General features: G+C 44.7%; 1 protein-coding gene across 2 annotated transcripts in view; it reads left to right on the top strand.

The window, feature by feature from the left end:
- Nucleotides 1–27,867, top strand: part of LOC147882212 (NOL1/NOP2/sun family protein) — a 149,081-nt gene that overhangs the window by 85,972 nt on the left and 35,242 nt on the right. For both annotated transcript variants that reach the window (XM_087401993.1, XM_087401992.1), the window contains exon 8: nt 11,637–11,913. In XM_087401993.1, the coding sequence (XP_087258119.1) occupies nt 11,637–11,913 (277 nt within the window). The remainder of the gene's footprint in view (nt 1–11,636; nt 11,914–27,867) is intronic.

Here is a 27,867-nt window from a genome sequence, read left to right as displayed (position 1 = left end):
AAAGATACATACTGTTGAACTGTTGCTATATTTTACAATAAGGATTCTTGCAAGGCAAGAGTTTGCCACGTAGATCCACTTGTTCTGTTGCTGTCAGGTACATGATGGCTCTTGTATTTCCATGGAGATTTCCACGAGGTCTTATTAACTCTCGCATTATATTCTGAGATGCAATTTTCTGTATTAGTTGACAATAAAGATGTGGAATCTTGGCTGTTGATTTCATTGCATTGATATGGCCAGTGCTACAAAGCTCTAGACATTTTCCATAGCGCTCTAAATTTCTTTGGATCACCTTCATTTTAAGTTGCATCTGTGTATAATTTGGAGCATCCTTCCTACTTTGCTATCTTACACAGCTTTGCTGAGAAGGATTGGAGTAGTTAGCCAAAGTTTGTTTCATTCGGACATTTGCTTTTGATTCCTGTCAAAACCCCTTCCTGGTTGCCTCAATATCAGTTCAATGAGCTGATTCTACCATGAACTCTGGCAAGTAGGGGGGTTTAAGAGAGCTAAAGAGGACTATATAGTTCCCATTTCCCCCCTTAAAGGGAGGGTTAGGGAGCAAGGGTAGGATGGGAGAGGGTGAGAGACCAAGGGTAGGGTAGAGTGGGTGGCGGAGGGTTAGGGAACGACGGTAGGATGGGGATTAGGGGGAAGTGGGGTAGTGGAGAGAGTTCAAAACAATGTCATGAAAATAAGACCCAATTTCTTTATATAGGGCAAATAACTAACTTTCAAAAATACATATTTTTACAAATAAAACTCAAAATTCAAAAATTGAATTGAAAACTCGTAATTAATATGCATAATTTCTCGTTTCCTTTTGTATTATACGTATATTAAATTAAATTCATAGCCTCTTTATTGCATATCACATAAGTAAAATTAAAATAAAATTTAGAATTCATGTATGGACATCCATATTGGAAGAGTACACACCATCAACTTCATGTGATTCCACCCATATGTGCCCTTCTCTATGATTGGTTGCACGCCACCTTTATCCTCAGTGACGACCTTGATATTAAACCGAGTGAGCTGTCTACATGAGGCACAATACACATTAATTACAAATTTTTGTCCACTAAAGGGGAAATGTCAATTGATCCCTCTGAGGCCATGATGCCTTAGCTTAAGCAAACATTCCTTCCCTCTTTAGGCATTAGTGTGCTAGCCAAATTTCGCCATTTCGTGTCATGTTTTTAGAGTTGCACTTGTTGAGCATCATGATGTTATTCCATGCCATGCAACGAATGGTGTTGAGGGTATATACTCTAGTATATGAGGAGGAGCAACATTGGGACGCTCAGTTGGAGCTCTATTCAATGATAGGAGCTAAAAGTGTTGAGATACTCAAGGTGAGAGGTAACATTGATGGCAAAAGTGTGGACATCAGGAGTACCCACAGTTTATCGATACTGAGAAAGTCAGGGTGTGGACATTAGGAGTACCCACTGTTTATCGATACTGAGAAACTTAGGTTTCTAGCCATATAGATTGATCAAAGCCTAAATGGGTTGGCTAGAACATGGGGGCCTCTAGTCCTTATACAAACCCCCCATTGGGGGGTAGATTGTTGTTGCATTTGGCTATCAAAATAGTAGTGCAGGACAGTAGAAGTAAGCCAAAGATCTAGCCATTAGATGTGCCACAAGAGCACCAGAGAAGGTGGGCTAGAGGTAGTAGCAGGAGGGTGCAACAGATCCTAGCATAGCGCTTGTGAAGAGCTAAGGTGATAAACAAATCATCGAGGTGTAGAATGAAAGTTGTCAGTGTGTTTTGGGGCTCCTCCCTAAGCCATCGAAGATCATGTTGAATACTCAAAGTTCTTAGAAATATTTTAAATGCATCTTCCCAAGAGGCCAAGTTTGATGTTTAAGCATGCATTTCTACATTATAGTAGCCATTTAATCCTTCATAAGCTACTATCTTAAGGAAAGGATCAAATTCTCTCTCTCAAAAGTAAATACTGGAAGATAGGAAGGGGAAACTCAATAAGTTTCCCCTTTCCAGGAGGCCAAGTTTGATGTGTAAGCATGCACTTCTACATTATAGTAGCCATTTAATCCTTCATAAGCTACTATCTTAAGGAAAGAATCAAATTCTCTCTCTCAAAAGTAAATACCAGAAGATAGAAAGGGGAAACTCTATAACTTTGAGGGAAAAAAGTAGTCCTTAAGTTTTGTAATAACAAGAGAAAACTATAAAAGTGATAAAATGGAAAGTGCAGTTGTTGTCAAGCATAGTTCTTTTCTTATCATCATTCCCCTCATTTTTGTTGAATAGAACAAGAGCACTTTTGATGTGGTAGCTCCACATTCAAAAGGATGCTCCCAAGAATATTGTGCACATGTCAATAGCTCCAAGAGCTCCTTACTAAATTCAACCATGGATCCTTCATAATCATCTAAAAGCCATCAAATTTTTTAATTAGGAAGTACCACGGTGGGAATCTAAGGTAGTTTCTAAGGTTTTTCACTCTAAGGGCGCACCATATGCCCCATGTGCAAGGCCTCTAAGAAGCATTTACTCGAAGAAAAATATATGCACACACACACACACACACGCGCGCGCGCATGCACACACACACGCTTGCGCATGCACACACACATGCACGCGCATGCACACACACGCATGCACGCACACAAGGACACACACAGACACACGTGCACACACACACACACACACACACTTTTTTTTTTTTTTGTAAAACCAAGATACTTATATTATAAAACATTCATTTACATCCAGGCCGTGCTCAAAATAGAGCTACAGCCCTATCCATCAGAAACAGTAAAAGAAAAGTTGAATACAAGAAACATCCAAATCTTCCTCATGTAAGGCATCATATAAAGACTGCCTTAATGAGGCTCTGAAAAACTCATAAGGATGCTGAAGAGGAGAATTCAGATATGCTTGGATGCGCTGCAGCCAGAGGGTCCATAAGGCCCAGTATCTGATCCAGTGGAAGAAGAGAGAATATTGTGACAAAGAAGCTGATAGTTTGCCATACATCCAGAAAAACCTGTAGAACCTGTGTGCTGGAAATCTGAGAGATAAAAAATAGGAGATTCTATCTAGAAGGTCTCTGGAATATGAACAAAACCACAATAAATGCGGAATACTCTCCGATGCAAGGTGACATCTTGGACAGAGAGGTGAAGCTATTCGTCGTTTAGCCAATTTCACTCCCACTGGGAGAATACCAACAATACATCTCCATAGGAATAGTCTTTGCTTCAATGGCATTTTCAACTTCCATATCATTTGCAATCTTCCTTTCCACCAGGCTAATGATTTGTTCAGATGCCATAAAGAATTAGCATGATGGGCAATCCAAGGAGGAGGTAATATCAATCTATAAGCCTGTATAGATGTCAATCACACACACACACACACACACACACACGCAACAAGCAACATGCACATGCGCTTGCGCGTACACACACACACGCAGGCATGCATGCACTTTCTATCGCTTATTTCCCCCCCCCCCCCTCTTTCTATTTTCCTTACTTACCCTTAGTTCCCTTATCAATATTTTTTCTTATCTTCCTTATTTTCCTTAATTATTCCTTATTTTCCTGATACTTACTTAAATTTCCTTAAATTTTTATTCTCCATTTTTCCTTTAAGTTTTCTCGTTTCTTGAAATTTTCTTCTTTTCTATTAACCTTCCTTATTTTATCTTAATTTCCTTAAATTCTCCTTATTTTCCTAAAATTTTGCTTATTTTTCTACTTTTTTCTTATTTTTCCTTCCTTTACTACTTTTTTCCTACTCATTTTATTCACTATTGCTTTCCCTAACCAAACTCTACGAAACCCACCTAACCTAGCTCCCCCCCCCTCCTTTAATTCTTTTTCCTACTTTTTCCTCTTTTCCTCCCTAATTATTCCCCATTTTGTTCTTCTTTCCTATTTTATTCTCACTTTTTCTTTTGTTGATTTATTTTTTCCTTATTTTTGATTGCTATTAATTCTCTTACCTTCTTCTAATTTCAATTTTCTATTTTGATTTTGTAATCTACTTCTAATTATTCCCTTTTATTTTCCTTTCTATTTTTTTCTAGTCTTTTTGCCTTTTATATTCTATTTCTCCCCTAATTTCTCATTGCAAAACTTCTCTGAATGATTGTTCTTGCCACAATAAGTGCAAGGATTCATCTTGTAGCAATCTTTTTTGAGATGATTGGTCTTTCCACAATGCTTGCATGCCTTGTACTTGCTCTTTGATGAAAAATTTACTGCAAGTGCTTGTGTGTACACTTCACTTATTCTTGAAGTGTTCTTTCTCTCTTCCTCTTGTACAGCACTGATGATGCCCTCCAGTGTGGGTTGGGGAAGATTCTTCAAGGTAGCCATAACATCATCATATTCTTGAGGCATACTCTTCAAGAGCACAGCCATAGCATCATCTTCAATAACTGGAGAGTTGATTGAGGCCAATTGTGTCATAAGACTCCTCAAAGTATTAACATGAGCTGCAACATTGTTTCCATCCATCTTAAGTTCAAAGAACTTAATTTTCAAATTCAACTTACGAGTATGAGAGCTAGCACCAAATAACACATCTAACTTATGCCAGGCCTCAAAAGGGGATTTCAAATCTGAAATATGATGCACATAATTATCTCCCAGACCTAATGCAATAATTGCATACGCTTTCTCTAGCTTTTTAGCATTTGCAGGTGTAGTTGAAGAATTGCCACTTGCCTTCCCTTTACCTTTGGTTGTGGTGGATTCACCTTCTTGAGATGATTGATTCCCTGACTTGACTAAGTCCCACAAATTCTCTTTCATAAGCACAAATTTTATTTTCATATGCCAAGTGTGAAAACCTTGGCCTGGCTTATGAGTCTCAACCATGCAAGTGCATATTGCAACCCATAAAATCAGAAAATCCTAAACTTTTTGCATCAAAATAATAATATGGTTTATGTGACTTTCGCTTCACAAGTTTTGTTACCTTTCTATTGACATATCTAGGTACTTGTTTCTTCTTCTTTGCTTTCACATATGAAGCATTGGAAGACGAACGAGAGCTAGGCATTATTAACTAAGAATTTTATGTCAATAAGTCATTCAACAATAAAGAATGCCCAAAATTGTAGAGTAACAACATAGTAATTTGGAGGGCTTGATTCAAGCTCTATGAAGCATAACTGAGAGGGCTTTTAATGCACATTTGAAGACCTAATACCAGAGATTGTCCGCCTTCGAGGATTGCCCCAAAAACGTGCAAAATTGCTCATGATAGTAGTGCCTTCTCCGACTGGTCTTTAGCTTGTTTCTCCTTAATCTAGCAAGCATTTGAGCTCAAATTTCATCAGCAGCAAGCGCATAGTGTCGCCCACCCGTGGCTCAGAGGAATTGACGAAATGTCGTGTCTGTAGGCAGAATTGCATGAAAGATCGTCGAGCAGAGATTGTGTCGGCATGGGCAAACAAAGCGAAATTTCAGAGAATGCTTGGTGTCAAAGGTGCGCCCCAAATAGAGGATACTTCAGCTCAGAGGGCTTTGGGAATGGTTGCTTAATGGAGGAGAACATAGCTAAGCAAAATCTCGAGAGAAAGAGGGTAGAAATGAAGAAGAAGGTGGAGGGTGGAGAAGAAGATGATGAGGTGGCATATTGAAGCTAGAGTGGGGGCTAGGGACTCAAGGAGGCTCTGATACCAAATGTTGGGAAGTGGGAGAGAAGGTGGACATCATGGAAGAGAGGGTGGGAACCCAATGGCAAAATGTTTCATTGAGTTGAGAGGAAGTCCTCTCTTTTATAGAATGGGAGAGAGGGTGGCCTAAATCAATGGCACCTCTCCTACATCAAAGGAGGTAACTCCTAAATCATAGGAACTCCACAATCATAGGCACCACCCCATGTGGGGGCCTTTGCATTACATCATCACACACGCACACAACCATACGACTCTTCTACACACACACGCACACAACCATACGACTGCTAGTGGATGCACACATGCTTCTAGCAAGCCCTTGATCACACATATCCCAACACTACTAGAGTCAATTCACACTTCGAAAACAAGCATGAAATTGGCTGGAAACTACAATCATAGAAAGGAGGATGAATCGCAGCACTCTGGGGCAAATAGCAGATGGGAGTAGACCTCGCGTGGAGGTTGGAATTGGTACAGAGAGTAGATGGGAGAGAAAGAGAGAAAATAAGAACACAACACTAGGGGCCAGAAATAAGGCTTGACTCCCCCCCCGGGAAGGTCTTTATTGCAATAGAAACTTCTTTGTACAAGGCGGCTCACATGGGAGCAGAGTCTGGGTACAATTCTTAATACAATTGGGAGCCTAGAGGTCATTATTTTATAGACTAGGCCAGCCAACTAGAAAGCATGTGCTTTTAAAAGCTGGGCCTGCTTTTCTTGCCTAGAATCGGCGCTTTCCTCTAAAAAGTTGAGCTTTCTCCAAAACCTTCAATGCTTCTAGCTCAAGTGGGCCCTTTATTAATTGTGGCGCCTGGCACGGGGACGTGAATTTGGTAACCATGACTACCTTTGGCTTGGGGGACTAGCCTAGGGGAAGTGATACTTCACAGAAGTCCCTAGGAATGTATCCGTGTTAGGCTAATGCTAGGAAAGAGGGGTCTAAAAGTTGGGCCCAAGGGGAGACCAATATGTCATTGGTAAAGTGGGTTAGAGTTTTCAAGTGTGTCATTGGTTGTAGGGGTTAGGACTATAATGAAGGGGGGGCAAATGTGCCATGTGGCAATTGCCCATGTACCCTTCTCTCCAAAGTCCCTACATCCAACGTTTTGAAGGCATTCCTCATTGGTATGGGTTTTCTCCACACTTCATTTGCTCTCCTTCACGCATTTCGAGGTGTTTCATCACTCTCTCTCTCTCTCGGCTCACTTCCCAAGGCGTCTTAATTCATGCTATGCAGATGCCATAAATGCTGTACGGACCTTCCTAGCTGGCTGTACGGACGCTCTTAAATGCTGTACGGATTGTGTAAGCTGCTGTTTGGACCTGATTTCGTTGTTGGCACGCATCCCAAGGCTGTTCCTTTGCTGCAGGACCTCTGGCACGCAGTCCCAAGCTTGTTTCAGCTGCTGTACGGTGATTTCTACAGCTGGCATGCACTCCGATGTTGCTTCTGGAAGCTGTATGGGCTGTTGGTGCACCTCCCGAGGCCGTGTTGCTGATGTTCTAGCTTTTTCTCCTGTTTCTGTCCTCTGCACCCATGAGCCTTGCTCTCCTTTCTGTTCTCAGCTCCCAGAATCCCTCTCACACATTTTCTCTCTCTTTTCCCTGGGATGGAAGTCATTTCTACACCCCTGGGGGCCTGGACAGAGGATAGGTGGAGGAATAGAGCTTGCCCCTCTATCATGGACAGCGGGTATGGATATTCTGACTTCTTTTTGGACTTCATTTGTCATTTTTGAAGTTTTTATTGCTTCTGTTTCCCTAGGCCATGCAGATTGTAAACAGACACCCAGCCACAGAGGGTGTGCCTGGAAAGGTGCTAGAGGGACAGTGTATTGCAGTTCTTATGCCTTGAGGCTGTTGCGTAATTTCTGGGACTTGAGGAATGCCTTGCCACTTTCAGTGGGGCACAATCAGTGTGGAATGCCTTAGCTATGCCTTGACAGTTGGGTTCTAGTGACACTTGGGAATTGGATGCTTCGGATGCCAAGTATTGGCTTGGACAGTGGACTATTAGTGTAGCAGAGTGCAAGGGCTAGCCCTTGATGTAATTGCACAATTGCCATTGCCTGAAGAATTAAATAAATACTGGAATCGGCGCCAAAGTGTTTGGGCCAATCGGTGTCCTTGGTGTTTAGTTTCTGAGCAAGGGCACTGTAGCCTCCCCACAAGTGTGTTTAAAGTTGTTTCTAAGTGGAATTTAACTAATGGAAGTGGCTGGAAATGTTGCAATGTGGCTGTGAATGAAGTGTATGCTAAGCTAGTTGTAGTTTGCTGCCCCTAGTTAACTGAAGGCTGGTTTCAGTGCCACTTGTCTTGTGCTTGCCCCCTTAAAAAGTGGGGGAATTGAGCACTCTCCAAAGTCCTGCAGCTTGCACAAATAATATCCAACACTTTACCCCATTAATGGCTAGCCAAATGCATTTATTCTAGTTCTTGAACTAATCCTAGTCCCTCGTGGGTGTCCCCACAATGTAATGCAAATGAAAGTAAAACTTTTTCTAGTTAACCGAAGTCAATCTGAAAGATTTCTCTTTATTTCTTGGGAGAAGTTACAAACTTGTGGCATACTCAGTTCTTTTAGAGGAGGGGATGCGACTATTGAATGGGAACTTCTCTTTGAGGGTAAGCCACCCATCCCCATCATTGATCTAGGCACTTGGCACATGTATGCGACCTCACTCTATGATGTCGTAATCTAGGCACCATCCGATATAGCGTCTTTGCTAGGCCCACCACATCCATCCTATTACTGCACAGAATGTGTGAACTGCTTTATGCAAGCTCCACAACTGGAGAGCTCAGCATCATGAGGGACTGGACTGAGCACTTTGCACATGGACATGAGGTTCTGGGCTCAATCTTGGCGCAGATAATCAACCATGTAGGATGCCAAGGCTTCCCCTTTTCTTGAAGTACCACCACTATTGTGTTGACACACAAAGCAAGGAACCGCATTGACACGGGGAACTACCGCACCTTGATGATTGGCCATGCACTAGCCAAGAAATATGGATCGGTACTAGAGAGGGATATCACCTCTTACACAGAGGCACATAGGCAACAAGCTTTGGGGTAGGCTAGTTTCCAGAGACAACATTCCACTTTTGACCGTATATGCATCCTACAAGCTGAGGGGGCGAGAGAAAGATCTAGAAAGTCTACTCATGCTTTGTAGACTTTCGGAAGGCCTTTGACACGTTTCGATGAGCATGCATGATTAGGAGACTCTAGGAGATGTAGATCCTAGGGACATGGTCTGGGGGGTGATGAGCCTATACGAGTCAGTCAGAGGGAGAGTACGGGTCCCTAGAGGCTTGTCAGATTGGATTGAGAGCACGATTGGAGTAAAGCAAGGATGCTCCCTCTCAATGACACTCTTTGCACTCTATATTGATGAGATCACTACTTTCATTGATCTCCTAGAGGGGAGGGATCCTTGCTGCTCATATCCTCTTTGGCGGCAGGCCTAGAGAGACACCTAGAGGCACTAGAGGTGTTTTGTAGAGAGAGAGATTTGTCAGTCAACCTTGGCAAGACCAAGGTTGTGATCTTTAACACCTCACAAGTAGTACTCCATCGACATATCTTCACTTGCCGAGGGGAGTCGGCTGAGATCGTTCAGTCATACACCTACCTAGGGGCAGTCTTCACGTTGCCAATTTTCACGACGACTCATGCAGCCAGCAGAGCACGACTTACATGAGGGTAGGGAGCTCTGGCTTGACTAGAGTGATAGTGCTTTCAGGCACACTACGAGGACCATTTGACGAAGGGGTGGCTTTTCGACACACTTTTGAGGCCGACAGACATGTACGCAGTGCCCTTTTGAGAGCGACCTCTCGATGACCGAGTGGTGGAGATACGAGAGGCTACATGTGAATATGGGATCCAAGATGATTCGAAGTAAGCCTTCGGTCGCACATTAGATCATATAGGAGTTTTCTATGACACCAGTTCAGGTTGATGCCATCTTCTAGACAGTGACAAATCTTCGTAGGGTATGGGCCTTACCTAGTTGGAGGCTGCCGAGGTAGGAATTAGAGTCATCCAGACGACAAGCTGAGGAGTGGGTTTAGTCGATCCTTGTATGCACACATATCGAGATGGTTTGACAGCCATGGCATTCAGATGGACCAGCTTCCCTCCTTTCGGTACAGCTTGGATGCCTTGTCCCTCTAGATCTCTCGAGATGTGATCAACCGTATCATACGGTTGGATCTACTATCGGCTCTATACAACATAGACTTGGGGTGGGAACCAGGAGTTCCCCACCAAGATCCAATTCTACCATGAGCACTTCCTGAGAGTGTCAAAGGATCGAGTGATTATGATGCCCTAGTATCTGGAGGACAGATGGGTCTCATCACGCACTGAGGGGATTGCCATCGGACAGATCCCATCAGTTGAGGAGGCACACCTAGAGAGCAGTGGATTTGCAGGCTATGCACATTGGCAAAGGTGGAGATAGAGGAGCAGTTCCTATGTAGCTACCTCGCCTACTATGAGATCCAAGGATGATACCACTATTTCTTTGAGGGACACGGGTGCGGCCCGCTCTCTTGGATGATCCACTTCCGTGACCAGGTATGCGTTGGCCTCCAGCCCCGGGGCACATTGGGGTAGAGGAGGAGGAGATAGCCGACATGAGGGCAGCATGGATTAGCAGGAATAGACAACATGGAGCAGTGGAGCCAGCGATAGAGAGAATGACCAGAGCACGCACCATAGAGGTCCAACCCATCACTGCTCTACTTAGAGGAGACCGTCCGAGTCGAGGTGTCACTCTTGATATGGCCCACCTTGGATACAGAGATCACGAAGACCACGCTTCCCGCCACAGTGAGAGATAGCTCAATAGACGCATATACGAGACATTTTCGTATCCCATCGAAGAGCCACTATGTATTTGGAGCACTAGCTCTGCATGGCTGGGTTTTTGCGTTTTGAGTTCTTGAGATCACTAGCTTCATATAAGTTCCTCTCTTTGCAACAAAAAAAGAAGATTACTAGCGTAGCACTTAGCAAGGGCCTTAGCAAGCCCTTTGCTTCAGCCCAGTGTGACTTGTATGAGTTACTTTCTAGATTGTACTTTGTCTCTCTTTCTTTCTTTCTTTCTCTCTCACTCTACAGCTCGACAGACACAGATATGAGAGCTCTTTGCATCTCATCAGAGAGCCACCATGGTGCCTGGATACATGGAGCCTAGAAATGTACTCGGAGCTTTAGCTTTGAGCACTTGATGCTATTTTGCTATTGTACTTTTTTGGTATTTTGTTGTTACTAGCTTAGCACTTTAGCTGTCAGCAAGGGCCTTAATGAGCCCTTTGCTTCAGCTCACAGCAGCTTGTATGAGTTACTTTTTAGTTTGTATTTTGTCTCATAGGCCCGCGAGGCCTCCCGCAGATGTTAATACATCTCTCTGTCTATCTGTCTGTCTGTCTCTTTCTCTCTCTCTACCCCCCCCCCCCCCCCCTCTAGCCCCCCTTACCCCCTCCGCCACCTCTTTCTTTTGCTTCATCTTGTTTTCTCTCTCGATTTCTCAATGCTTGTGTGCATATCCTCAAGCAGCGGCAATTCATGTGTGGGTGGTGCTCTGTCTTCCATTGGCGCGCCATAATGTATGCCATTTATTGTGTCCCATATCGTAATAGTATGCGTTGACCTATGGTCCTCCTCACCATCACCGTTGTCACCCTCCACTATTATGCATGCATTTTTTAAATCATTTCAGTTTCAGTTTTATATGTGTCCATTTTAGCACTAAGCTGTGTGTGCTGTTTGATATTGGAAGATTAGTAGGGAGGAAACAAATTTCAAGAGCATCGACGCAGAGAAGGTTGAGATATGGTACTGAGCATGAAGTAGGAATGAAGAACTTCAAAGATTCTTTCCTTTGGTTATTACATTGAAGAGAGAATTTGAGAATTAAGAAATTAATGTTTTGACTTGGCAGGTCATGGAAATTGTAAGGCTTTCAGAAGAAATGAAGCTGACGAGTGTCCATGCGTATAAACTTGATGCTCTAAAGGCTGTACAAAGAGAAGATTTCCAATGTGACACTGTGGAAAAGATTCAAGAAGAAGTAACCTCGAAGTCTCTAACTGACTCAGGTTTGCTGGGAGATAATGTTCATACCACTAGCATAGGAGGGATTGAACAACGAGACCACAAGGGCTCAGAGTCAACCTCAATCAATCAATCTGAGGAGATGGGATTCAAAGGCTTGCCAGGCAAGTTAGTCATTCATGTTCAGCCATAAGTCTGGTAATGTAGCACTCAAAAGATAGCTCTGTTTTGTGAAATCCCTTGGATGTACACATTGTGGTGGGAGGTTTGTGTATTCATAGGTGGATGCTTCCTTCTCTCACTCAATTTCCTGTTTCCATGTTAAGATGAACTTCACAATGAGGCCTTTGTTGCGAAATGCAAGTGAATGATACATTATGAACATATGGGTGATAATGCCCAGAATGAAAATTTCTCATAGAAAGCATCCTGTTTGGTCACAAGGGATCGAGGAAGATACAAAGCTTGTAGAAAAGAAACATGTTTAAATAAACAAGTCAACAGGAACAAACAAATCAAATTAATAATTGCATCTCTGCGGTAGATGTGATTACATGCGTTCGCTGAAGGTGACTGGATCAACACTATTTGTCCCCCATAGCAGATGCAAGTAGATGTGATATTGCAAACATCCTGTTGTTCTTCTATCCTGTATCTCAATATCTTTCTCCACTGGAGATGATTCACACAACTAATTGAAACTTGTTGATGACATACTCTTGTGCTCCTCACTTGTATGCAGCTTCATAAAATTAGTTGTCTTGTCTGGCAGATATAGCTTTATATTTCTTTCTCTCAACATGGCATGTGAATTGGAGTTAGAAAAGAATGATTGTAAGGAACATGCACTAAGGTTAGTGAAGCTTGATTTTAGACCTCAGATAGAACCAAGGGAAATTTCCTTTGAAAGCAATCATGGTTCAAAATGGAACCGTGATTGTACAGTCTTGGAAAGAACATGTTAGGAATTGGACGTCAAAGGCAGGACTTACTCTGTCGGAGGTAACTCATCTACACTCATTTGCAGTGCAGACACAAGGCTTTCAGGCTTTCGTCATAATTGCTCTTGATTGCTCGTTGTGGACAACCTGTCCATCTGCCTGATGAAGCTTGTGACTTGTAAAATCTTGATCGCTGAGTACATGAGGCTTTCTCAATCTTTCATGCTGAAGGTGGGTGGAGGGACTTAGCAAAATAATAATGTTCATAAAAATTATTCAGAGAATAAACAAACTATCTGCCACCTTAACAAAAAAATCTGCAGGGCAACCATGGATCAAGAAACAGAAGCCTATCCTTTCATTGTGTTTCTTGGTCTTGCTGCTCAAAAAAAATTCCTCCTGCATCAGAATTCAGAAACAGAAAGGGCCTGAGGGGCAGCAACTCATGAGACACATGATCCAATCGCAAGAATGCCAATTGGCAATGTAGGGTTGTTGAGTAAAGGATGTGATTAAAGCCGCAGGTTGGGAATAACACTATCTATGTTAAGCTTGCTCTAACGTTTTATGGACCTTCTATATTTCCAGCAAAGTAAATGATGTGACTTTTATCAAAGCATTCTCTTCTTCCTCCAAAAACAGTTACTATAGATTACTAATAACAGTTTTGAGAATAATGGGAAAAGCATTTATCTTGAGCAATTTCTGTGAAATAAGGAACACCTTGAGAAAGAGGATGAACTATACAAAAGTATCTACGTAAGTGCGAGGATTGTCCCACTACAGATGCAAAGTGGATAGATGAGGATCCCTTGTAAATATCCTCATCTTATGGCTCACCACTTTAATAGTTGAAGACCTTCGAGTAGTCTTTTCCTTGCTTGTTGAGATTAACTACTTCCACAATAGAGGGGATTGTAGCATCCAATTATTATTGGAGAATGAATGCTCCACCCTTTGGAAAGCCACCTAGATCTAGATGTTCCACATATAAAGCCCCCACATGATGACCAAAGTGCAAGAGGATGGGTGAAGAAGGCCGCCATTCATGGTGGAGATGTGGACATGGAAGATGGTCATGCAATGCGGATTTCTGAGGCATTGTTGGATTTGCTAAGGCCCAACATATGCATCATGGTTTGATGCTGAATTTGCATTTATATCCCCTACAATGGTCACCCTCATGATGTCTATATCCCCTACAATGGTCACCCCTCATGATGTCCGTTAGAGGCACCTTTCACAGGTGAGGAGGTGCTTGAGGCCTTCCCAATGCAAAAAAATGCAAAGGAGAGGAAAGTTTATCACCCCTTTTCTTTCGATTCGATATCACCTCTCCTTGCTTGGCTTTCTAGGAGACTTTTGACTCATGAGAATGCCTTGTCCCTTTTTTGTGGCTGGATTTGCTCGATCCCCATTGAGGGGGGGTGGGTTACAAGACACGGCTACAAGATCTTAGATAATGTATTGAGCTTGTGGCTTCACCCATTTCGCTCAAAAATCATCCATGATACACAATAAAGTTGTGTTCAAGAGAGGAGTATCCTAGGCAACCTTGTCTCGGTCTAGGACGCCATAGATTGGGGACATCAAGAGTCTCAATCTCTTGAGATCCTCTTGCTGTTGGATTTTGATAAGGTATGCTATAGATTGGATTTGTCCTTATTAGGAAGCATAATGTGGCCTTTAGGCTTTTCAGCGTAGGGTCTCACCATTGTATGTAGACAGCTCCAGCCAACCACACGAGGAGCCTTTTCCTGCACATGTCTGTGAGATAGGGCTGCCAACTAGCCCCCTTTCCTACTTGTAGTGAAAGTCTTGCTGTACTCCTTTCACAAGAGGCTAGCTTGGTGGAGATGCATCTTCACGTGATGCATATTAGCTACGCATAAATGGAATAGCGGACCTGCTAGATTTTATTGGAAGATGTACCTTGCATCAATCACCAACCTTGCCCACAAGCCATCTAATGTGGAATATTTGCTAGGATACTGCACCCACAATTGCACACAAGTAGATAGAAAGCACTTCAGATCTGGATAGAATACACTCAGATGTCCAGCCAAAAGCAATATGCATAAATGTATAAACCAAGTACAAAACCTGCCCATGTTTGTAACAGCACCTGCAGCATACATTGGCTGAGCTAAAGCACCAACACCGACTCTGTATGTTGCTCCAACTGCTGTAGACTTGTCCTATCTGCCATGTTCCTCTTTGCAGGTTTCAGTAGCGGCTCAAGGATGAGCTCATACTGCAATGCACACTCAGTCACTCTCCTATTGGTTGTAGGTATACACACTATGGTGCCGTCAAAGTGACCTCCAAGTGAGGTGTTTTTGACGGCATGTATGCCCTCCATCGGCTGACCAGGGTCCTGATCTGAGTGAACATCCTTGATATACCTCACCCACCAGCTCTTTATGGGCCCCAACCAGCAGCCAGGTCTGCCACCAACTGGCTTCCTTCAGAGAACCTCTGGCCTGCTCTCAGCTGCCTCCGGGACTAAGCTGTCATCAAGCTCCACTCAGGTCTGTTGTGCCTGCTAAGGTTACCTATAATGAGTCCTTTCTCCTTGATAAGTATCGTACCCTTGGAAGATCCTCCCTGTCACCTACATCCATCTGCATCAGCATGTCCACATCCATGAGACTAGCAGTTTTAGAAGACATGCAGCAGCTCCAAAAGCTTCTAGCTTGGGAATTTTCCCTCTGCCTTGAAGGATTTTGCCGTCCACCTGGACAAGCATTGTGACCAAGGCATGCAACTGTTTTGTACATCAATACATGAGAGAAAACATACCTTGGTCCACTGTTTTTCTTGCCATGACAATAAGCCATGGCCCAAGTACCCCTTAAAGTACCCACTAGACTAGCAATCTAGTGTATCTCTGGATCCTCGTATCCATCAGTATCTTTAACTACCTCACATTCAGGTTGAAGTCGGCCTTCTTCATTCTCTTCCTTCTTGGTGACAACGGCCTCAGTCTGTGCATGAGCTGAGAACCTATGCTGGCCTTTGCATTCACAAAAGGATCTGGACTTGTGACCACTGCTAAGTCGGACATGTTCACAGTCATACCTGTCTTAATGAATCTTTGTTGGGGTACTAGATGTAACCACCAAGAACAACTGGTTGACTGCCGTATTTTCTGTCTCTGATGTCAAGCTCTTCTTTCTTGGCCAACTCCTTTTTCTGATCCGTGTTTTTCTTCCTGCCATCTTTCACAAGATATCCGGGATGTATCACACTAACAGCTATGACTTTTTATTTTTCTTGTCCTCACCGTTTGAAAAAATTCCATGTGAAGGATCTTTTGTCTTACCCTAATTGGGCTTGCCCTCCCCGTTATCCTTTTTTTTGCTAGAAGCAATAAATGCATTCTTGTCACTACCTTTGTCTGCAACTTCTACTGTACTTCCACTTGGAGCAACAGAGGCAAACGTCCTCAAGGTGAGAGGTATCGAACTTTCTGTAGGTCTCAAGGCAATACCCATTGAAGCAGCATAGATTCTTGCTTATAAACAGCATGGCTAATTGATTGCTATCAACCTTTTGGCCAACCACCGCAAGTTGACCTTCGAGAATCTTCAACTTCACCGGATGGTCATTGACAGATGCTCCCTCACCCAACGTCAGTGTAAATAACTATTTTTGGAGTGTTACTATCTATGCTGCATTTTGGTCTCCTACATGTCTTTAGTTATCATCTAGTGTTCACAAGTGGTCTCCTGCACCCAATTTTGACCCGTGGTGGATCTACAACCTTCCCGAGCTGCCAGATGCATCCAAATGATCTTGGGGCTTGGTCTCAACACCTTCAATAACATCCCATAAGGCTCATGCTACCATGTAACCCCGCATCTTTATCTTCTAGATTGGGTAATTACTCATCCCCTTGTCACCGAAGTTAGGGAAAGGCCTCGCTTGACTAATGGCTGTAGATATGCACACTGTGGCGCCATCAAAGACTGGCTTGCTGAACTGCCAAATGACCTCCAAGTGAGGTCTTTATATTGGGCTGCATGCCACAAATGGCCTACCAGGGGCCTAAGCTGGCCGACCAGCATTGTATACCTGATCCAACACAGGCTTCTACCGACCAATGCTGGCCAGCCCCCTTGTGCAGCAGCCAGGTGTGCTGACCTGCTGCTGCTACATGTAAGCTTACGGCTGGGGCATTCTACTGGCCATTGTTGCAAGGCCTGCACCGGCCCCTAAACCAGGGCCTATGCCAGCCTTATATGCTGTTCTGGTAGCCCATGCAGCTGGCCCTAAAATAAATTCAAGAAGCACTATGATATGCTGTCCATGTGGCAGCCTGCTTGCTGCACACGTGGCAGCCTCTCTTGATCCCTCCCTTCTCCTCCCTCCTCCTTACTGGTCCGATTCCCCCCTCGTCCTCCTCATATGGGGGCTCACATGTAGGGAGTGGACCTCTACATTCCAACATATCTATAGGTTTGTGGCTATCTTCCGCATCAGCCATGTTTCCTAGTGTCCATGAACTCTGGAGGGACTTATTAAAAGAGGCAGATGTCCCCTCGAACTCAAGCTGGATTTTAAATGACTCTGTAGGAGTGATTCCTGTTGTAAAATTTTTTAATTCCTCTCGAAGCATTCAGGAAAAAGAGTCTCCTATTCTCCTTCAAACCTATGATTTTACCACGCTTTACACAAAGATTGAGCTGGAAGACTTGAAGTTTAGAATTAAAAAGCTAGTGGCTGAAGTTTTCAAGCTGAGATTTGACAAAGATAGATGCAGAGTGCTAAAAGTTGAGAAAACAGCCTTATGCTTTGACTTTTTGTGGCTAAAAAATAAAGATCATGACATAGGTTCTAAAAAGAAAAGATACACAAAGGTAGTAAGTGTAGAAGATGTTTGCTCTTGGATAGATTTTCTTTTAGATAATCTTTACATCACAATAGGTGATTCTTTGTTTCAACAAGTTATAGGAATCCCCATGGGCACTAATTGTGCCGTCTTTTTAGCAAACTTTTATCTTTTCACTTATGAATTTGAGTTTATGCAACGTCTTATTTCTATCAATACTTGCCCTATCATTTTACATAAGCTTAGTCAAGTTAGGCTTTTTATAGATGATTTATTTGTACCAGATGTTCCTAACTTTCAAGACTTTATGTACAAAGACGCTGGATCTTTTGGAGAAGGAATCTATCCTCGTGACTCTTGTGAACTAAACTGCACTTCAAGAGGGGATTCTTGTGTTTTCTTAGATCTTAGACTTTCTCAATCTACCATAGGATTAGAGGTTGATATACACGATAAACATAAACAACTTGAATATAGTGGTTTATACATTATACAATGCCTCACATTGACTTAAACATTTCGGATTTGGCAAAATATGGAGTCATTTCTTCCCAATTCCAAAGATTTTCCCGCCTTTGTACAACTAAGGAGTCTTTTATCACTCAATTGATCACTTTACTATTACACAAGAGGTATAATCCAAGGAAAATAATGAAAAAAGTTCGCACATTCTTAGATATGAAGTCTTTTATCTATGGTGTTTGAAATGTGTGTAGCTGTAGTAGATCCTCACGGATAACCTGGTTCACCTCGTGTGGTAGGAGGGGAGAAAACGGAGCATTCATGTTGTACTGGAAGGGAGGTAGTCTATCCATGTGGAGCCCTAGTCGCTCAAACCATCTCTCTATACGTGCATACCAGCACCTCTGGTCTCCTCCTGTTGCAAGTGCCATAGAAGAGGATAGAGCTATCCATGGTAGCTTGCTACGCCCCGAGGTGTAATCCCCATATTCCCTAACACAATATAGATACGTGATGACCTGAAATGCAGCATCTAGCTGTAAAGCCCGTGACCCGAACTTAGCCTGAATGATCTGCTGAGGAACGGATGGCTTACCACAAATCATTCGTGATAACATGAGAACATGTAGCCGCTCCATACGGGCCCACTCTGTATCTGACAAGTCTGGCCCCCAACAAGGGCTGCCGTACATCCCGCTGGGTGAACCAAGGAGTCAAAAAGCAACCCCTTGGTGCGTGGATCCTGAAAGTGCGAGCAGAAGCACTGCCTCTCTAGTCTCGCTAATGAAGCACACCCTCTGCTCAAGCATGCCTGCATCGCGGGTCTTATAGTGAAGCTGGGTCCGAAGAAGATAACCCCAAGATAAGTGTATGATGAAACTATCTCAACAGGTGAGCCCTCAAATGTGAATTGCTCCTGATGCATGATGGCTCGAGATGTATTGAAGATCATGACCTTGGTTTTACTCAGGTTGACCTTCAAATCATGAGACTCACAAAAGGACTGTAGTGCGTCTAGGTGTCTCAGAAGCTCCTCTGTTGAGGAAGACAAGAGAGCCACGTCATCTACGTAGAGCAATATCTGGATCAGCGTGTCCGCAAGAGAGCAACCTACATCCCCCTGTGTGTGCATCATTGTCTCAAGCTCGTCAATGTAGAGGCCAAACAAGGTAGGCGACAAAGGACACCCTTGTTTGACCCCGATGGTGCTCATGATCTCGTCTGTCCACCCGGATCTTGTCCGAACTCTGCTTGAAACGCTCTCGTAAAGTGCCATGACAGCCGGAATGATCTCTTGGTCATAATCTAAGTCCTATAGGCGCCGTATGAGGCGGGCTCTCGGAACCGTGTCAAATGCCTTGCAGAAATCCACAAAGCAATAATAAACCCTCTGCTTCCGTGACCTCGCCTCCTCGATGATACATTTGAGCGTGGGAATGTGGTCCATGGTTCCATGATCACGCCGGAATCTGGCCTATCGTGCTGCTCTAAGTCCGCGACACTTTGCAAGGCTGCTAACCTCGGAGTCAAGTAATGATGCATAAATCTTGGACATGAGATATCCAATCATAATGGTCTTGTAGTTCTCTGGGCTCATGGGATCCCTTGCCTTGTGGATGGGTGAGACAGTGTTAATGGTCCAAGTGTGTGGAAACCCCAAACAAACAGCTTCATTAAAAAGCTTTGCTAAGATCGGGGCTAGGAGGTTAATCCCATATGCAATGAACTTAGTGCATAACCCCTCATGATCCTTCACTCGGCGATTATGAAGTTTCATTATGGCATCCTTTACCCCTCCTCTAGTGAAGAGGGTGTAGGATGTGGGGCGAGGCATGTGTGAGAGATTAGTTACTGGCTGATTTGGGATGTCATAAAGTGTGTGTGCATAATCAAACCAGATCTGAGTGTCAGTGAGTGGCGGAGGGGACCGTCATTCTAGAAATCTCCGCTAGAAGTCCTTAGAGTTGTTACTAAATAAAATGTTCAGTAGCTCCTCCTCGTTCTGACGAACGAAGTCTAGTTTCTTCCTCCGCACTAGTCTATAGTATTCGCGTAGCGTATCTGGTGCGATCGGAAGATTGTTTTTTAGTTTCGAATTTGATTTAACAGCGTAAAGCCTTACACTCATCATCGTACCAACTATTACAGGATACGGTTCCAGGAGGTGGTGGGCGGGTGGAGCGGGTGGTGTGGGGAAAAGCGAGAATGGCAGCCTGGTGTAGTGAGCGGGTGACAAGGGCAGCACGATCCTCTAAAAGGGGTATGAAATCAATATAAGCGAGAAGTATGTATAGACAGCCAGAGTAAGAAGGTGAGTGATCCCGATCAAAGCGTATATCATGGTAGGTGGAGTAAGAACTGAGTGGGGTGGAAGGTGCTATGCGAAGGGGGTGGAGATGCTAAAGAAAAGGTATGTATGATCAGCCCCTGGGGGGAGAGGTGCTACAATGAAGTCAGTATGCGAGATGTGAAGACAGGGGATCCCATGATGTAATCAACAACACTGGAGCCCCCCCATGTGGAAAGCATGTGAAACCACCTGAAGCGGGCCATCTATCAAGACCATTATAGATAATGAGATCATGTATCCTGCCAAGGTCTAATAGGGCCTGCCCATAAGATGAGAATGGACCTCGCCTGTCAGCCGAAACCCGTAGCATACCTGCCTCCTCAAGGTCAATATCTGGCAGTAGAGTGGAATCATCTTTGACGTCAAGAAGTGGTACCTGACGGGTCCTTGTCCTCGCGTTGAAGTCCCCTCCTAGGAGGACTTCTCCGCGGCTAGAGAAGTCAACGATGGATTGATAAAGAGTCTCATCATCACCTCGGATATCTCTGGCAAAGTGGGAGGTCTCAAGGGGGAAGTAGCAAACTGCGACAAACAGATCCCGGCTGTCCACGTGTCGAATTTGGATCCAAAGAAATCTGGAATGTGTATTTCTCTGCTCTACTGAAATAGTCTTCAGAAGTGTGGATCTGAAAAGGACTGCAACTCCACCTGAATCTCGAACTCCTCTTATACCCCTCGTCTCATCTCTGTAGGTAGACTTGAGAGAATAGTTGTGGGATCCAATAGAGTGGTTTTAACGGGTCATCGCTCCTCACAATCATCATTCTAGAAGTGCATAGCGCTCCTCGTTACTACCATCTCCTTTGGGGAAGAGTATATTATTGTGTATGATGCTCAAACACGACTTTCATTGCTCTAGGAGGCCTTGCGGGCCTATGAGACAAAGTCCAATATCAAAGCGACACATGCTCATACAAGCCGCTATGGGATTAGGCGAAGGGCTCCCTAAGACCCTTTGCCCAGTACTATACTAAACTAAGCTCAAAAGTACAAACACAAATTCAAAAGTCCAAAGCTAGGGACTAATATCTAGACTCAATCCCAAACTCAAAATCAGAGTCAGAAGACATAGCCAGGTGCCATGGTGGCACTCCTGTGAGCTGCGAAAATATCTCGTATCTGTGTCTGTCTGGTCGTCTCACACTGTGGTGGGGGGCGTGGTCTCTATGATCTTTGTATCCGGTGAGCCATATCGATAGTGACGCCTTTGGTTAGACGGTCTCCATTGAATAAAGCTGTGATGCATTGGACCTCCATCATGCATGCTTGGTCCGTCATCGCATCATGTAAGGCTCGTTCGTCTTTGGCTGCATCTCTCCTCGTCGTATCACCCCACTAATCCATGCTGCCCCGATGTCGTCGATCTCCTTCTCCTCCACCCTGACATGCCTAGGAGCAGTCTCTAATGTGTGGAAATCTGTGACGTGTCACTGAGCTTGATCTACCCCTATCTCTTGTGGCACTGCCCTCTCTGTGATCTGGTGCAAAAGGGTCTCTCTATGTCGTCTCCATATCCCATACGTAGAGGCCAACGCAGACCTAGTCTTGGAAGTGAACCAGTCGGGAGAGAGGCCCCAAGCCATGTCCCTGGTGGGAAGAGGCAGTGATAGCGTCCTCGGGTCTCATAGTAGACCGAACAAGTACATAGGAAATGCTCCTCCGTCTTTGTCTCTCCTAGAGTGCATAGTCTGCAAATCCACTGCTTTCTAGGTGTACGTGTGGCTCTCTGTGTCTCAATCCTTAGCTGATGGGAAGACACCCACATCTGTCCAATGGCAATCCTAAGGGCATGTGAAACTCATCTGCCCTCGAGATATTGGCATTTGATGATCACTCCATCCTCCGACACTCTCAAGAAATGGCCGCGGTAGAACAACGTCTTGGTGGGGAACTCCTGGTCCCCTCCGCAAGTCCATGGCATATAAAGTTGGAGTAGGTACACCGGTATAATACAGTTGATCTCATCCCATGGGACCAAGAGAACAGGAGCATCCAAGCTATACTAAGAGGGGTGGAGACAAGCCATCTGAATGTTGTGTTTGTCGAACCATCTGGAAATGCATGCATACCAAGCCATGCGAGCCCCACTCTCAGCTAGTCGTTTAGATGACTCCAGTGGCACCCTTGGTAGCCTCCCTCAAGGTAATGCCCACACCGTATGATGATGAGTAATCATCTGGAAAATGGCGTCAATCTCTAGTGGTGTCATGGCAAACTCTGCCTGTATGATCTGGACTGAAGGCTCGCTCCGAATGATCCTGGATCCCATAGTCACCTGCAACCTATCGAAGCATTGCCACTTACTCACTGTCAGGTCACACCCCCAAAAAGGTGTTGCGTACATGGCTATCGTCCTCATCAATGTGTCAAATAGCTACCCCTTCATTGGGGGTTCTTAAAAATGTGCCTGAAAGCACTACCTCTTCAGTCGGTGGGCTAGAGCTCCCTGACCTTGTGTAAGACGTGCCTGGCTCCATGGGTCATTGTGAAGTCTGGCCCCACAAAGACTGCCTCTAAGTAGGTGTAGGTCTGTACGATGTCCACTAGCTCTCCTCGGTAGGTGAAGCTCTGTTGATGAAGTGCTAGCTCTAACTGGCCTTTGATCGACAAAGGGCAGTGTAACTGACTCTATAATCTCACAAATCTGACACAAACAAAACTCAGAGCATATAACTTCATTGCATAGCATCATTGAACCATTTAAGACAAGGGAGGCTAGAATGCCCCTACTCAAGAGCATGAAGAGTGACACCTGTTGGCCCCAACACTTGGCGCCCCTTGCGGTATTTATTTAATTACTGGTTAGCTGAAATACAAAGGGACTCCCTTCAAAAGCTCACCCGTAGGTGCAACCCAGTACAATGCCAACCCGTGGCTATGCTAGTGACCAACTCCCAGTGCTATTCTCTTGGTTCCTTTCAATAGTCATGCATAACACAAGTAGAACAACCTGAGAGCATGCCAAGCAATGCATTCACATATATCCAAGCCTTTACTGAGCCCAAGGCTAGCCACTGCACCCCCAGGAAGAGAGTATCACAACCAGTGTCCCAATCCTCTCCGGGGCCAGTGGCAGGGCATCCAACCTTGCAAAATCTCAGTAAGAATGACAGTAGCATAGAGTAGAAAGAGAAGATGAGAATCCAACCAACAGAAAGAGCCTGTTTCAGCCTGGAACAGCTCCAGAAGTAGGTTGAATAACAGACAGCAAACTCTGGTAGGAGGGAGCTGCCAATGAGTGTCTTCTAGCACCATAAAAGATCAAGAAAGAGAGGGTTCGGCAAGCTGTTCAACATATCCGCCATGATTGTGACCACCAGAATGGTGATTCCAGCCCACCAGCACCTCCGTTTTCAGTGCGCCTTGCACCAGGCAGGAGTAGGAAGAGAGGCGTCCAAGAATATGGTTTCAGAATCAAGAAAGGAAGACTTTTGTTGTGAAGAAAGTCGAGGAAAGCTCCAAATGTGGCCCAGAATGGAGGCGTCCAGGTCCAGGAAGCATGCCAGCAGCAGCAGAGAGCACCAAAGGGAGGAGAACTGTCGCGAAGAAAGCTCATAAAACGACTTCAGCCAGCAAGAGGGAGGCTGCTAAAATCTGCCATCTTCAGAATGAGGCTGCTGTGGTAGGGGAGAAGACTCAAAACAGCAAGGAAGGGAAAGGAAGAGCTCTAGGGGCTTCCAGGGGTGATACCTAGGTGCCACAAGGCAAACAGAGAGGCCACACACAGACACATATACAAAATGAGGCGTGGGAATTTAATGCCCCTAGGGGAGTCAGATGGCAAAGGAATTCTTGAAGTTTGTTTTCAAGTATCAGGGGATGCCTGAGTCTATCATGAGCGATAGAGATCCACGGATGACCAGCATGTTCTGGAGAGGTTTGTTTGATAACGTGGGTACCTCATTGCTGTTTTCATCTTCTTATCATCCACAGTCTGATGGTCAATCAGAAGAGGCAAATTCTACAGCTTTGGATTTACTGCGTTGTTATGTCTCTAAGCACAAAGCAAAGTGGGAACAGTATTTGCTGCTGATTGAGTATGCATACAACAATACAGTGCACTCTTCCACAGGTAAGGCACCGTTTGAAATAGTGGAAGGAGCGGTTCCTCCTATTTTGCATACAAAAGAGAAGATATTTGTGGCAGATGAGTATGTGGAGGACTTGCGGGCAGCCTATGAAAAGGTTAAGTATGCCCTCCAACGCAGCCAGGACAAGTAGAAAAGATCTGCAGATAAGCATCGCAGGAACTCGGTCTTTACAGAAGGTGATTGGGTGCTACTGCGTTTTCTTAAGGCACACCTTAGGAGCAAGAAAGGGAAGGTAAACCTGTACACCAAGATGAATATGCGGTACTACGGCCCCTTTCAAGTTCTTGAGAAGATCAATGAGGTAGCTTACAGGTCGAAGTTACTTGAGTAGTGGACCATCCACAATGCTTGCTAGAGTTGCCAGACACTATCGAGTGAAGTGCAAGAATTAGCCTGCGAACGCTGCGATCTGGATGGAAGAGAGTGAATTGACAGAACAACCACAGGTTTTACAGCTCTACCTTGAGGCATTTGGTCTCGAGCCTACTGCGGTAGCGGCTCATGCCAGCACCTCCACACCCACAATGCAGATAGGCTCACAGGATATCTAGAGGTCGCTTGGTGACACTGCGGTTTCACCCGAGGCACTAATGCTGACAGTGTTTCTACCGTGAGACTTCTATGATGAGTGATCATGACACTCCAATTGAATGATACACTGCCATACGGATGGATCTGCAGCCCTGTTGTATGTACATTGTATTTTTGGTACTTCATGTGATGTTGTACTATTGATTATGGGCTGTTTATGCCTATTGTGACACCCTTTTCTATTTGCTGTAATTTTGGGACAGCAAACAAGTTAGTTTGCTATTTCAAGAGGGGGGTATGTCACGGGGACGTGGTGGTGATGGTGAAGTGTCCAAACTAACTGTCACTGAATTTAGCCTAAGGTACCAGGCTAGGGGCCTTAGTTAATGCCCAAAAGGTACCTATGATTTTATGTGCAATAAATGCAACTCCTAGTGCTATTAGAATGGTTTCAATTTCGAAGGTCATTGGTTTGGTTCAGTGGGGTCATTCTTTAAAAATTGACCCCCTAGAGATCCCTAGTTTGTACATGTGTCTATGCGTGGCCTCTTTGCTTGCCTTGTGGCACCTAGGTGTCACCCTTGGAAGCCCTTGGAAGGCCCTCGGCCCTTCTTTTCCCTTCCTTGCTACTGTTTTGAGTCTTCTCCCCTACTAGAGCAGCCTCATTCTGAAGTGGCGGATTTTTGCAGCCTCCCTCTTGCTGGCTGAAGTCGATTTTTGAGCTTTCTTCGCGACAGTTCTCCTCCCCTTGGTGTTCTCGGCTGCTGGCATGCTTTTTGGACGTGGATGCCTCCATTCTGGGCCACTTTTGGAGCTTTTCTCGACTTTCTTCACACCAAAAGTCTTCCTTTCTTGATTCTGAAGCCATATTCTTGGACGCCTCTCTTCCCGCTCTTGCTTGGTGCAAGGCGCACTGAAAATGGAGTTGTTGGTGGACTGGAATCACCATTCTGGTGGTCGCAATCATGGCAGATCTGTTTTGGCTTGCTGAACCCTCTCTTTCTTGATCTTTTCTGGTGCTGGAAGTCACTCATAGGCAGCTCCCTCCTACCAGAGTTTGCTGTTTGCTATTCAACCTACTTCTGGAGCTGTTCTGGGCTGAAACATGCTCTTTTTGTTGGCTGGATTCTCATCTTCTCTTTCTACTCTATGCTACTACCATTCTTACTGAGTTTCTGCAAGGTTGGATGCCCTGCCATTGGCCCGGGAGAGGATTGGGACACTGGTTGTGATACTCTTTTCTGGGGGGTGCAGTGGCTAGCCTTGGGCTCAGTAATGGCTCGGATATATGTGAATGCATTGCTTGGCGTGCTGTCAAGTTATTCTACTTGTGTTATGCATGACTATTGAAAGGAACCAAGAGAATAGCACTGGGAGTTGGTTACTAGCACAGCCACGGGTTGGCATTGTACTGGGTTGCACCTGCGGGTGAGCTCTTGAAGGGAGTCCCTTTGTATTTGAGCTAACGAGTAATTAAATAAATATTGAAAGGGGCGCCAAGTGTTGGGGCCAATAGGTGTCACTCTTCATGCTCTTGAGTAGAGGCATTCTAGCCTCCCTTGTCTTAAATGGTTCAATGATGCTATGCAATGAAGTTATATGCTCTGAGTTTTGTTTGTGCTAGCCGTGAGGTGTTAAAAATATAACCTTGGTCTTGCCAAGGCTAACTATCAAGTGTCTGTCTCTCTGCAAACTACATCTAGGGCATCTAGGTGTCTCATAATATATATAGGCTTGCCGCTGAGGAGGATAGAAGGACTATGTCATCTGCGTACAATAGTATCTGTATCATCAGGTGGGCCAGCCGCGATCCTCACCTCCCAGACGCTCTCAACCCAGTTTGAGAGGCCTCCAAGAGCACGTACTCTCCCTCTAATTGACTCGTACAGACTCAGCACCCCTAAATCATGACATCTGGAATATGCATCTCTTGTAGTCGTCTGATCGTGCGAGATCGTGGAACTGTTTCAAAGGCCTTCCCAAAGTCTACAAAGCAGGCGTAGACTTTTTGGGATCTCGATCTTGCCTCCTAAATGACTGCATGCAGAGTGAAGATATGATCAAGAGTGGAATACTGTCTCCTAAAACCAGCTTGTCCCAATTCTTGCTGCCGGTGTGTCTCTGTGTAGGAGGTGATCTCTTACTCTCTCTAATACTAACTAGTAGATCTTGGCTAGTGTATGATCAATCATGAGAGCGCGGTAGTATCCACGGGATCCCGTGCTTTTTGTAGGGACAATGGTGGTGGTACTTCAAGGAGGTGGGAAGCCATGACACACCGCTCGATTGAACATCTGCTCTAGGATTAGGCCCAAGACCTCTTGCCCATGTGCGAAATGCTCAATCCGTAGCCCCTCATGGTCTTGGGCTCTCTGGTTGTGGAGCCGGCATAGTGCAGCTCTCACATTTTGTGGAGTTAATAGATGTGGGTGGTGGGCCTGGGGAGAGTAGACATATCAGGTGGTGCATGAGGTAGGATATCATAGAGGGATGTCGCATAGGTGTGCCATACATCTGGATTTGTGATGGGTATAGGTGGTTTCCCCTTGGATAAGAGCCCCCATGCAAAGGTGGTATCACATCCACGAAAAGATCGGATCACCTCATCCATCCTATGTGAGAGGACGCCTGCCTCTTACACTGCATTAGGCGTTGTGAAACCCGTTGTTCCTCAGATCTCGTCAAATGTCTCAAAGTTTGCTCTGGTATGAGGTAGGATCTCATCTCTTGACACTCATCGTCAAACCATGGGTTCTGTGGCATCTTTCCAGCTGAGGGGCGAGCTGTAGATCTGGTCGTAGGGAATGATCTGGTGGTGGCATCATGGATCACTTGTAGTGACCTCATGCTCATAGGACAACGTGTCTGGGGGGAAAAAAGCATACTACAATAAATAGCGGTCTTGTGTC

The sequence above is a fragment of the Dipteris shenzhenensis genome, chromosome 30, assembly GCF_047967505.1.
Source record: "Dipteris shenzhenensis isolate YYH24624 ecotype China chromosome 30, Dip_SZ_1.0, whole genome shotgun sequence".
NCBI classification, from domain to species: Eukaryota; Viridiplantae; Streptophyta; class Polypodiopsida; order Gleicheniales; family Dipteridaceae; genus Dipteris; species Dipteris shenzhenensis.
This window is presented reverse-complemented; position numbering and strand designations above follow the sequence as displayed.